The sequence below is a fragment of the Ammodytes marinus genome (assembly GCF_949987685.1).
Source record: "Ammodytes marinus genome assembly, chromosome: 12".
Lineage (NCBI taxonomy): Eukaryota > Metazoa > Chordata > Actinopteri > Uranoscopiformes > Ammodytidae > Ammodytes > Ammodytes marinus.
The window spans coordinates 25,979,174-25,992,301 of record NC_137216.1 but is presented as its reverse complement, the minus strand read 5'-3'; the positions used below and the strand labels follow the sequence as shown (position 1 = coordinate 25,992,301).

At 42.4% G+C, this 13,128-nt stretch overlaps 1 protein-coding gene across 1 annotated transcript in view; it reads left to right on the top strand.

The window, feature by feature from the left end:
• Positions 1-13,128, top strand: part of plekhm3 (pleckstrin homology domain containing, family M, member 3) — a gene marked incomplete at both ends in the record, with an annotated part of 31,709 nt that extends 18,581 nt beyond the window's left edge. Inside the window, 3 exons of the mRNA XM_080037478.1 lie at positions 3,730-3,793; positions 11,497-11,654; positions 12,966-13,128. Coding sequence (XP_079893604.1) covers positions 3,730-3,793; positions 11,497-11,654; positions 12,966-13,128 — 385 coding nt within the window. The remainder of the gene's footprint in view (positions 1-3,729; positions 3,794-11,496; positions 11,655-12,965) is intronic.

Sequence of the window (13,128 nt, the reverse complement as noted above, 5' to 3'; positions counted from 1 at the left end):
TGTGTGTGTGTGTGTGTGTGTGTGTGTGTGTGTGTGTGTGTGTGTGTGTGTGTGTGTGTGTGTGTGTGTGTGTGTGTGTGTGTGTGTGTGTGTGTGTGTGTGTGTGTGTGTGTGTGTGTGTGTGTGTGTGTGTGTGTGTGTGTGTGTGTGTGTGTGTGTGTGTGTGTGTGTGTGATGGTCAGAGTGGGGGGTTTGACTGTTTATCTGAGTGGAGGTCCCACACTGAAAGCCTTGTCTGGTGGCTGATGGATGCTCCTCGCCCCGGCGCAGGTCACTAATACACTCTGATCCACTATATGTGTGAAGGGGAATCCTCCACCTCAACAGACAGACAGACAGAAATATACTCAATAATATTATAACATCATCATTGGCACAAAGCATAATTCATCACTTAGCAGTTACATCATCTGGGTTAATTATAGAGAGGTATTCTTTAGTAGAAGTTAGGAGGGTTCACAATGAGGTCTGAGAATTATCCAGAGTATTGAATACTACCACCACCACAAACACCTCACCATCTGTTTCTGTCATTTGGACGAACCAACCCTTTAATTACAGTAGATGCAAGTGGAAAACCGGAAAAACCAAAGTATTATATTTGATTTTTAATTTTGAGCTGCATAAAATAATGCTCAACCCATTTTTTACTTCCAGGCCTATTAGTACATATTTGATTTATTTATATTGCAATATACTATTTCTATTACTATTTATTTTGTAAATACATGTGTCTGAGGCAAAATGTCAAAGACTACAGATCTTGGATTTTAGCCGGACAGGTAATGGCAACCAAGACATTTACTTCAAATCTAATTAGTATTAGTAGTCAGTCATTGTTTTTCTCAATGAATATCTTTTCTTGGGCTTGCCAAGTAGCTTCAAACTGAAACTACTGTTATTTTTATCAGTTCTAAAAAAAACTCCCATATTAGTCGTAGCCTGTTGCAGCAGCGAGGAGACTAGCAGCATGGTGGCGTGGTTCTGTGTTTACTTCTGTCCCATTAGCTCGTGCCGGCTAGCGCCCCGACACTTCCAAACACTGCAGGATTGATGAGGGCCGTGGCGCTAAAACCTTCCCCTGCTCATCTGTCTCCTTCAGGGGGGGAGCTGAAGAGAAATGTCTGGTGGTACATACAGGCAAAGAGCTGCGGATACACAATCAAACCAAATCATACACATTCACACCAGGCACAAAGGGTGGCTGTACATTCGAGTGTAATTTCTCAATGTGCAGACAGTGCTACTGTGGATCTTTGATGACACGTTGCAAAGGAATCTTTGACCGGCTTAATGTGCAGATCAGAATAAAGGCTCTTCTATTATTTTATTGTCAAAGTTTAATCAGTTGTGAATTGATCATTTGAAGTGGCTGTTAGGTTGTTGTTCGCAGTTTGCTGTGTTAGTAGGTAATTATTAACATGCTGTACAGGGTAAGAAGGAGGTCGCTAAGTGTTAATTAATTTTTGCCAAGGTGCCTGTAAGTGTTAAGGTGAGAGGGTAAGGATCTCTAGCTGTTAATGTGTAAGTAGGTGGATGCTTAATCATATTCAATGCTTGCAATAAGAATTTGAACAATTGTTTTATTTCGTGAATTCCGGGTCATTATTCTTGCAGTATTAGTGTTGAGGTGTGTATGTTTCTCATTCAGATCATCAAATACATAGGCCTAAGATATTTTTTCTTTGCTTCTCCATAGAGTAATTGTCTCTCTTTATGCAATATTTCTTGGTTTGGTCATATATATAATTCCTAAAAACGTAACGAACACTTTCAAGATGTCATGTAATCATGTGAGTAAATGAGGTTTGACATATCATTAAAAGCACTTACATCAGACACTTACAACATCCAAAAAGTTGTATCAGAACATTTTTGACACTGTGTCAACAAAGATTGATCGTTTGACAAAGATAAGAGTTTTTGCAAAGATATTTTGTTTTTTCGTTTGCATTAGAATTTGTAATGTGTTTATCCACCCCTGGGCACGCAAAAACATGCGCGTGTACACACACACACACACACACGCACACACACACACACACGCACTTAAATACAAACACACATATATTTGCAGGACGTCCTACATCTGCTGGTTCACACACTATGTTACTTGGGTCAGACCCTCCTTCAGTAAACGATCACAATCACTGAGGGACCGATTTTAATGAAAGGTGTGTCTGCTGGAAAGAGCTCAGAGGAAATGAAATCAAATATGCCATTAAATACACTCTGTTCTTACACAAATATTGTCAGTTGTTGCCGTTTGTGTGTGTTTGTGTGTGTGTGTGTGTGTGTGTGTGTGTGTGCCTTCATACCTGAGTCTGTGTATCTTTCTGTTTGTTATCTAATCCATAAATGTGTTGGTTCTTGAGTTCTTTTATCAAGATCAGCACACACTTTCAGGGCGTGTTCATCTGGGCACTGACTTCACAATCGACAAGGATCCAGTGTGTGTTTGATTATTGGATCTGTGTGTGCGTGTGCGTGTGTGTGTGTGTTGTCTTCTGAATGCTGATGTGGTAACCATTAGTAACATACCAAACAGTACCAGAGTAGTTTATCAGTGGTGCCTATCACCATGAGGTGTCTGGATTTCTCACACACACACACACACACACACACACACACACACACACACACACACACACACACACACACACACACACACACACACACACACACACACACATATGAATACTCACATGCACACACACAGGAATACACACACGTACTTGTGTTTTGGTGACACTCATCACAGCTTAGACAGGATTTAACTTGGTGCCATCCATCTTAGTGGTCTGAGAGGAGGCCTCAGAACACACAGACAGACAAACAGAGACACACACACACACACACACACACACACACACACACACACACACACACACACACACACACACACACACACATACACACACTCACACTTCACCAGAGCTCTCCTGTCTGTGTTTTGTCACTCAATGTTCGACTATTGATATCATTACTTTGGCACCATGGACCGTATATGCTCCTATTATCTACAGTATGTGATGATTGTTCCATATCTATAGTTTTGCAGCAGTGAGCCCAATAGGAGCCAGTTGTACTTATATAATACAAAATCAAAGTCAGATTTCTGCACGACAGGCGCCACCTTATAAGCCAGTCAGATAGCTAAATGACCTTCAACAGCTTCTGGCAGCACACAGGGACACAGTGTCCATCTCAGGTCACCAAAACACTGTTGTCTAAAAGGGTATTGTGATGGTGCAAGGCGTCATAACTGTTTCCAATACAAAATACCATGCAGTCTGATGTCTATAATAATCTGCAGTATATTTTAAATACTTAGCATGTAATAAGTAATTTAAACAGGGAACGTCCTTGAATGTGAAATTGTACCTGATTATTTCCAAATACAGATTGCTTGCCTTTGCCCGACATCCATTTCATTTGACTCTATTCTTGACTGTTTGTATCATAATTCAGTTGCACTATGAACTGGGGATTCTTAATGGAAGAAATTAAATAAATATATTTTACCTTTTATTTTTGTTTGTTGGTGAAGCATGCTGGGAATTGTGGTTTTAAACTGAAGTTGGAAGATGATGTGATGTGTTTTATGATGCTGAAGTGGCTTCTCTCTCTTCTGATTGGCCCCACCGCTGAGGGATAAAGTATCTCATCATGTGATTGGTGCACCACACAACCTTTTCAAAACTTTTTCGTGTGTGTTTCTTTTCACAGGATCTTCCCCAGGGAATACCTTCTACAGCACATCCACCTATACTCCATGGCTGACCTGCAGCAGGTACACACACAAACACACGCACGCAGACACACACACACACACACACACACACACACACACACACACACATACACACACACAAATTCACACTTTTGTGTAGACGTTCTAGCTGTAGTTTCCAGATTTTCAATGCGTTGCCCACATCTTAAATTTGTTTAACTCTAATTTTTTTAGAGCCAACACAAGCCAAGCAGGCTCTGCTCGCTTGCAAACATTTGCTAGCTAGTTATGTTAACCAACATTAGTGCACTAGACGGTGCAACATTAAAATGACAACATGAGCTGTAGTAGTAGCCTACTCAAGTAAACGGTAGCTCATGCTAATGTAACGTTTTGCTGAAAGTGTCGATACAAAATGCATGTTTGTTTTCGAAAATAAAACTATATAATGATGACCTCATCTTAAATATGAACCAATAGACTGACTGGCTGGAGGAGAAACTGTTAAGATACAAACTAACACGTTGTCGTGGGTGATTTTATTGGCTTTGTTGACAATAGGAAAAACCATAGAATATAATGCTCACCTTATCCTTAAGGTAAACACAAGCTCTCCTTTGTTTCTTTGGCAAGTGTCCATGTCATAACAGTGATAAGAGAGGGTAATGCCCTCTCAAAGCTCTAATCAGAAGAGCAGGGCTAGGTCTTACAAGGGTCCTGATCCAGGAAAACAATGATCTCAGTGGAAAGAACTCATTCATATCTGGCACCGTGGAAACCTTTTTAACACGTCCGTTATTCTTCCAATATAAAGACACCTCCATTGTGCATTATAGCTTATTCCATCCGCAGATTGTCTGATCAAATTGAAGTGAACCGTTTTCCTAAATCATTGTTAATATCATTGGCCACCACCGACTACTGTATGTTTTAATCTTAGTTATAAGGAGAATTTATTTTGGAACATTGAAATGTGTTAAAGGTGCAGTATGCAGTTTCAGAGGAGGTGGATTTGTGTACCTTAGCAGAGCCTGCAGGTAATTTACAAAACATATTTACTCTAAGTGTAATTGTTAGTATTTAATGAATCTATCATCATAAATCAAAACAAAGTTATTTTGAGGAACCTAGAACCAAAAGCAAGACTCGAATGTGCTTGTAAACCAAACTGTGGGCCCTGCTGCTGTGAACAACAACAGTGAAACAGTAACTTTTTCAGGAAGTTTTTTTAACTTCAAGACAGTCTTCCAGGAATCCAATTTTCCTGTAAGTAAAGTTAGCTTTTTTCAGCGATGAGAATATACCTTAGAAAATGTTTACTTCTCTGACACACATACAGCTACAAAGTGCACACTTAACCTAGTATGAAAGTAGAGATCCTTTAAAAAGGAGTTCAGTATCTAGTCGTTGAACTGAGTGTGTGTGTGTGTGTGTGTGTGTGTGTGTGTGGGGGGGGGGGGGGGTCTTACAGAAGCGACCACAAATGACTGAAAAGTCCTTTTGTTTGTCAGTATGTTCATTATGTTCGAACCCTGCCCCAATTTTTTTTCTCTACCCCCTCTCTCTCTCTCTCTCTTTCCCTCTCTCTCTCTACCCCCCTCTCTCTCTGTCTCTCTCCCTCTCTCTCTCTCTGTCCCCTCTCTGTGACTCTGTCGCTGGGCCACAGACAGACTCTCACGGTGAAAGAGTTTGCCCCCACCCCGTCCTCCTCCTCCTCCACTCCCACACTCTGTCTCTCTCTCTCTGCTTCACTAATTGGTCACATTCAGAATCAACAGGCAGAAAAACAAAGCGTTGACATCCCTCCATTCTTCCCAACATCCCCTTGGCCTCACACACACGCTCACAGCACACATGTGGGTTTTGTGTGTGTTCGTTCGTGTGTGTGTGTGTGTGTGTGTGTGTGTGTGTGTTCGTTCGTGTGTGTGTGTGTCCGTTCTCCACTCTCTCTTTCCCAGCTAAACTCTGGGATGTACTCAGAAACCCCCCAAACTGGCGATTTAGTAGTAATTTGAACAATAGGCGGCGTCTTCGGTAGAGCTTGCTCCCTCTTCTCTCTCCTTCACCCTCTAACCCCCACCCACCCTCTCTCTCTCTCTCACCCACCCTCTCTCTCTCCCTCTCTCTCTCACCCACCCTCTCTCTCTCTCACCCACCCTCTCTCTCTCTCTCTCTCTCTCACCCACCCACCCACCCTCTCTCTCTCTCACCCACCCTCTCTCTCTCTCACCCACCCTCTCTCTCTCTCACCCACCCTCTCTCTCCCCCTCTTGCAGATTCTCAAGCACTCTGCCTGAACCTAATTGGTTTTCCATATTAACAAGCTTGTTTCTTTTGATTCACCTCCTGAATATAAAATGACGCTCTTAATCAACATGGCTTTTTTTGTTCCAGCCCAGAGGTCAGTGAAGGCTGAACCCCCACCCCCCCACCCCCTCCTGGCTCAAACCCTGGACCACACTAGTCTATTCACCCTCCATGGACAAATAGCCTCCACCCATATCCCCCATTAGGAAACCAGTTCATTTAGGAGAAAACATATGTGTTTGTCTAAGGACACTCTGCCCTTTTCCTCCTGCCGGCTTTAAGGATTGTTTCTAGGGTTTTTGTGTGAGTAGGAAAGTGTGTGTGTGTGTGCGTGTGTGTGTGTGTGTGTGTGTGTGTGTGTGTGTGTGTGTGTGTGTGTGTGTGTGTGTGTGTGTGTGTGTGTGTGTGTGTGTGTGTGTGTGTGTGTGTGTGTGTGTGTGTGTGTGTGTGTGTGTGTGTGTGTGTGTGTGTGTGTGTGTGTGTGTGTGTGTGTGTGTGTGCTTCCCACAGTGACACCCCTGGCATTCCCTCTATGCCAGGCATGCCTCTCTCCACTCATACACTTGTCCAGACACACACAGAAGAGGCCTCTTAAAGTAAATGTTAAAAGTTCTCAGAAAGACTTCTAGTGATCTGCTCAAGGCTTTGAGATATTATATGATTAGTTAAAAGAAGGACAACATGGGAATATAATGTACAGCAATATAGATAATAACATATTCAAATCTTCTGGTTTAAAGACCAGTAAATACATTGCGCTGTACTCTACAGCTGCAGCAACTACAGACAGCAAGAGTTGTGATTGATCAGTTTGGGCATATCTTGTCTATTTTTCTGAATGTTTCCAATAGGACCTACACATGTTGAGATAATTTTTCTAAACTGAGTTAGATATGGTTTAGACTAGTTCAGGACTAGTTATCAAACCTCAGTGGTGGAATCATTAAGTTATCAGGTCTACCCATGTGTCTAAGGAAAAAGGAATACGTCCTTGTACTCGTATCCATAAGGCAAGATTGTATTTTTCATATGAAGTCGTTTGTGCAACATAACACTGGTATACTGCAGATCTGCTTCCTGCATCTACTCATCTGGCAGGTTACTCAGAAATTTGGGGAACCCCCTGAGAAGACAGACTCCACCATGCATACACTGACAACACACATACATCAAGTCTTCTAAGTGTGTGTGTGTGTGTGTGTGTGTGTGTGTGTGTGTGTGTGTGTGTGTGTGTGTGTGTGTGTGTGTGTGTGTGTGTGTGTGTGTGTGTGTGTGTGTGTGTGTGTGTGTGTGTGTGTGTGTGTGTGTGTGTGTGTGTGTGTGTGTGTGTGTGTGTGTGTGTGTGTGTGTGTGTGTGTGAGGAGAGCGTTATCCAAACACAGCTAACCCAGGTCTTTCCAGCCATGTAATCCCAGCTGGCTTTCTAGTTCCTCAATGGAGCTGTGGTAGTCAGCGTGTGTGTGTGTGTGTGTGTGTGTGTGTGTTTGAGAGAGGGAGAGGAGGGCAGGCGAGCGGCTGTTAAACAGCAGTTTTAGGGGATTAGGAGGTTTTGGAGCACAAAGACTCTGCATGGAGCAGGGAAAGAGGTTGAACTGGAGGGGGAGGAGTTTAAGAGGATGGAGTGTGTGTGTGTGTGTGTGTGTGTGTGTGTGTGTGTGTGTGTGTGTGTGTGTGTGTGTGTGTGTGTGTGTGTTTGTGTGGTTGGAGGGAAAGAGGGTAAAGGTTATGAATACATCTGCAATCATATTGTGAATATTATAAATATATTCTATCATAGTTTTTTTTTTTAACCTTTTTAAAGTTCGAACGTATTCTGTTGAAATAGTCCTCTACAAAGTGCCTTGTTTTTACCATTTCAGACTGACACACAGATATTGAATTTGCTTTGTGTGTACAGTAGTGTCAAGTAGTTAGTTGCTTTGGTTAACAGCTCATCCTTACAATGTCCATAAGTGTAAATCAACAAGGTTAGTTCCAAAACTAAATTCAGGTATTCAACCAGCAAAGTATCAGTCTGTTTTCATGTGATTGTGTGTATGGAATATCTGGAAAACTAAAAAAGAATTAAATAACCGTGACGGCGGAGACACAATTCTGACCTTTATAGAAATAACAACACAAAGTCATCCTGTATAAGATGGATGAAAAGGACAAGTCAAAACTCCAGAGCACCTGCCTCCAAAATAGACAATCTAGGGGCGCTCCGGTGGCATAGTGGATAGAGCGAGTACTATATTGGCTCTGGCCTTCCTTGCAGTGGTCGCGGGTTCAAATCCGACCTGTGGACCTTTACTGCATGTCATCCCCCCTCTCTCTCTCTCTCTGTCTCCCCATTTTAACTCTGTACTGTCAAATAAAGCTTGAAAATGCCAACAAAAAAAGTAGACAATCTGCGCAGTAACAATTGGAAACTAAATTCGTAAAACTGTACTGTGCTTTTCCCAACCTTTTCTACTGCAAAAAAAAAGAAGCAGTGTCTGTGTCTGTGTGCGTGTGTGTTGCCCCTCATCACATGTTGCATTTGACTCTGATTTGGGACCTGATCTGAACCAAAGAGAGTTATTTTCGTGTCCTCCACATAAGGAATGAATTGTTCTAAAAAATCTGCATCGAGCCATTCCGTCTGTTCTGAAGGCAAAAGTTCAAGTCCCAACCTGGACCGCCCGCCCAGCTAATGGTTGGGCCCCAGACACACTCAGGGCAGCAGCCATCAACAATTTGGCTTCTATGTTGTCCCTGTTGGATGTTTGGCGAAATTAAAAGGAGGTTGAAAAGTTGTAAGTTACTGCCTCAATGATTGTCCCAGTGCCTGCCAGCAGCTAATAAAATGGTCACTTGGAAATTTATAGCAAGTAGTAACGGTAAAATAATGGGGGGGGGGGGGGAAGATTCACGACTTTTATACATTTTCACATTTGAAAAATCCGGAATTTCTAAATAATTCCGCATTAATAATGTACGATTGCATCCAGATGTCGTAAACAAAGAGTCTTGAGAATTTTTTTTTAATTATCCTCCCTATTGCTCTTTTGCGCCTGTCACTTTGCCCTGCATCCATCTTTCCCAGCCACCAGAGCCTGTGTGCTGCCAGTCGTTTGATTCTGCCCAGTCCAATTATAGAGGGACTTAATTACTGAGCCTGTCAGCCTCCATCAGCACGGCCATTCGTCATGTGGACCGGGCTGGACCGGGCTGCTATGGCTTTGGTGGTGGAGAGGACACACACACACACACACACACACACACACACACACACACACACACACACACACACACACACACACACACACACACACACATATATATTTGTTTGTCACCTTCAGTAACTGCCTAGAATTATTTCTCATTTGGACTGATCTTTTTTTTCCCTCCCTCCATATATAGAACAATATGACATTAGGGACCCTTACTTACAGGTATGACTTTTCCTGTTAACAACACCATCTCTTTACATCTCAGACCAAACCAACATACTGCTTCCAGATCAAACCTTTTGTTGAGATCGTTTTTGAAATAAAAGTTGGCCTTTATTATATGGATGCACACAATGTATCGAAAATTTATCGTCGGCGCGATACAAATATTTGAGCTATACTTATTGCCGAGACTGCTTGAACTGCAATGAATGGTAGTGTATTCCATGTGCCATGCATTCACGCTCTGCATGTCAATATATTTGTCCAATCAGATACAGGTTAGCAGAACATTTGTTTGAAGGGGGCGGGGCATATGCTAGTGTGTAGAGTCTAATGCAGAAAGACATTAACAATGTATATTCAAGTATTTGTTTAATCATCACAAGTAATATCGTCGTCATAATACTCAACAATGTTATCACATAGCGCAAATATATGCAGTTTAATATATTAAGTATATAACTAATAAATTGTTTTCCTGTTTTGTGCAGACTAGCTTGATTATCAAAACATGTAGGGAACAACCTCATTAACTGTTTTACGAGCTGCCCCGTATGCACAACAAAAGTTTGCGTACACAAACACATGTCATAGCAATGTGTAATGATCAATTCTACCAACTGAACATTGAGACTCCTAGTCTTTCAGCGTGCATAGCACATTGCTTGTTTTCCCATGTGTGCAGGCATGAGCATATAAAGAATAATAAGGAGTGGTTGGTCGCAGCAACTATTTTAGTGCAAATGTCCCGAGCCCAGACTGGAATAGATCTTTATTCAGTCAGAGATTGGTCTAAATGATCAGCCTTATGTTGGTCTGAGTCCTGATCATTTCTGTACAATAGATTGTGGAAAACTCGACCTAAAGTGCTATAGACTCTGCATGGTGTAAGCAGTGTGTGTGTGTGTGTGTGTGTGTGTTTCCTCTCTCTCCATCCTCATGCTATCCTCCTCACCATGTAACAAACAGCATGAAGGAGGTTATAATTGGGAGGTCCAGAGCTCTGCCAGGTGGAACCACTTGTTTCTGAAAGCAGGCTCTCTCGCTCAAGACCTCTCTGGAACATTGTACCTCCACTACCACCACTCTCTCTCTCTCTCTCTCTCTCTTACTTTATTTTACTCTTATTTTTCTCCCGTTCTGTCTTACATGCACTCTCTCTCATTAGCCCCATATAGCTATGTGTCCCTTAGACAAAAAGGCTCTGCGACCATATCAAGTTTTTTTTTTTTTTTTACCTCTGTACGATTCTACTTTCCCCTAACAGTTTTTCCCTCTGTGAGTGAGTCATCCACTGTCTATTCACCACAATACAACACAGCCCCCCCCCCCAAGCCCACACACCCCCACCACTCCTTTAAGGAACTGGCCAAGCGTTGCCATTAAAAGGCGTTCACCTCATTTACTGTCTTCCCATTTCCTCCCTTTAGTTTCCTCTCCTCCTGTGTGTCCCGTCTTTCTTCCGAACCAGAACGCTTTCTTGAAGTCCATTTCAAAGTGCCTCTCCTTATTTCTTTGCTGATATTAAAAAAAAAATGTATTGCACAGAGACATGTTTTTGTTGTGATTCGTTCTTAATAGTATCAAAGCCAGTTGCAAATGATTACTTGTTTCCCTTGGTGTGCAGACAGCTGCATCAGGCTATTGGCATTGTCTCTTTTTGAATAATTCTGTTCAGCAGATTTGAATCAATCAATCACTGATTCCATCCAGATTTTTTGGTCAAACTGAATTTTTTGACCCCGTGGTGCATGCTGCTTGACTATTATTCATTAGCTTGTATGAACTTAATTGTATCGAATTGGAATGGTTCCCCTTAAGATGAGAGATCATTTCAATGGTGGCTTTGAAAGGAAAACCGGACAAAAAAGGTAAACTAGTTCTGCCATTAAGGAAGAGTTGAGGCTCCGAAGTTTTCTAAAAACGGAAAAGGCCCAATCCTGTTTCTATCAAAGTCTGACACCTGTATTGTGAACTTTCACTTTAAAGTCTTAGTTGTTTTTGTTGACCATCATCATGTATTTTCTCCTCTCTCTCCAGGTCATTGATGGTAAGCTGGCTCCCTTCCTGTCCAAGGTGATCAAGTTCGCCAGCTCCCACGTCTTCAGCTGCAGTCTGTGTCGAGAGAAAGGCTTCATCTGTGAGCTGTGCCACAACGGACAGGTCATCTACCCCTTCCAGGAGAACGCCACCAAGAGGTAACAACCTCCACATAACCTTTCTAATACATGTGAAGCTTTACTTTTGATTTGATTTTTGATTCGATAAGACTTGATCAAAAATTCAGCCATAGGGAGCGGACATAAGCAGAAAAAAGGATTGTAGTAGATTTATTTTCTGTTAGAGGCGTTAGGTTTAGTGTGTGTGTGTGTGTGTGCGTGTGCGTGTGCGTGTGCGTGTGCGTGTGTGTGTGTGTGTGTGTGTGTCATTCTGGCTTTGTGGGGACCAGTCAGATGTATTATTCAGAATAGAAAAAATAAAAAGATTTGGAACGCAAGGCTGGATAGAAGCACTGAAGCCAATAGGTGATGAAAAGTGTACGTGAGCCTGGCGCTTGTTAGTGACACTGTTGGGCATGAGAGCACTGTGTGTGTGTGTGTGTGTGTGTGTGTGTGTGTGTGTGTGTGTGTGTGTGTGTGTGTGTGTGTGTGTGTGTGTGTGTGTGTGTGTGTGTGTGTGTGTGTGTGTGTGTGTGTGTGTGTGTGTGAAGGTTGAAACGGTAACTCTCGACATAGACACTTGACACAGTCCAGAGCCTGGTCCTCTTCACTGAAACTCAGAGTGACAGACAGACGAGCGATAAGAGCTGATCACCACTGATTCTTAAAAGGCTCTGATAACACACACACACACACACACAACACACACACACACACACACACACACACACACACACCTCTCTCTCGCTGAGGTGTGTTGTATAACTTGTGAAGGAAGTATTAACTGATAACAGCGGTATCTTACTGTATACTTACTGGAACAGAGCTGTTGACTTAGTTACTCAGACTCTGATGGTACAGGAAATTATGAAATGACTCAATGTAAACAGCCGTCCTCTATAATTAATGGATAATATCAGTACACCAGTTTGTCAGGTGCATGCAGGTCATTGAACAATGCATTAAAAAGTTATTAATTTGTCCATCCCGTCCATATCACGTGTCATGTGTAGGGCTGGGTATCGTTAAAATGTTCAATCATTATTATAAAAAAACATACAAATATCAATAAATCAAACTTCACTACAATTGTAGTAACTTCCCTTTAGATTACCACCCATTCCCAATCTCTTGTTCCACTGCAGCTCCACTCAGCCAATCACCAGTACTTTTACATTGTTAGATTGATTGCATTTTTCAATACTTTACATTTCGATACCCTAAGTTTTTCGATACTCCATGGTACTGAGGCATTTCGGTCGCTGTGTGTGTGTGTGTGTGCAACGAACATATAGTATTGGAACTTTGATACCAAGGCCCACCTATGTGTCTATCTGTGTGTGTCTGCAGGTGTGACGGCTGCGGCGCCGTGTTCCACACCGAGTGTCGACAGAAAGCTCAGCCGTGTCCGCGCTGCGTCCGCAGAGAACTGCACCACAAGAGACCGTCCTCTTTCTGGTCCCCTGACGACGACAGCCCCGGATGCTTCCACCTGCCCTACCAAGATACCTGA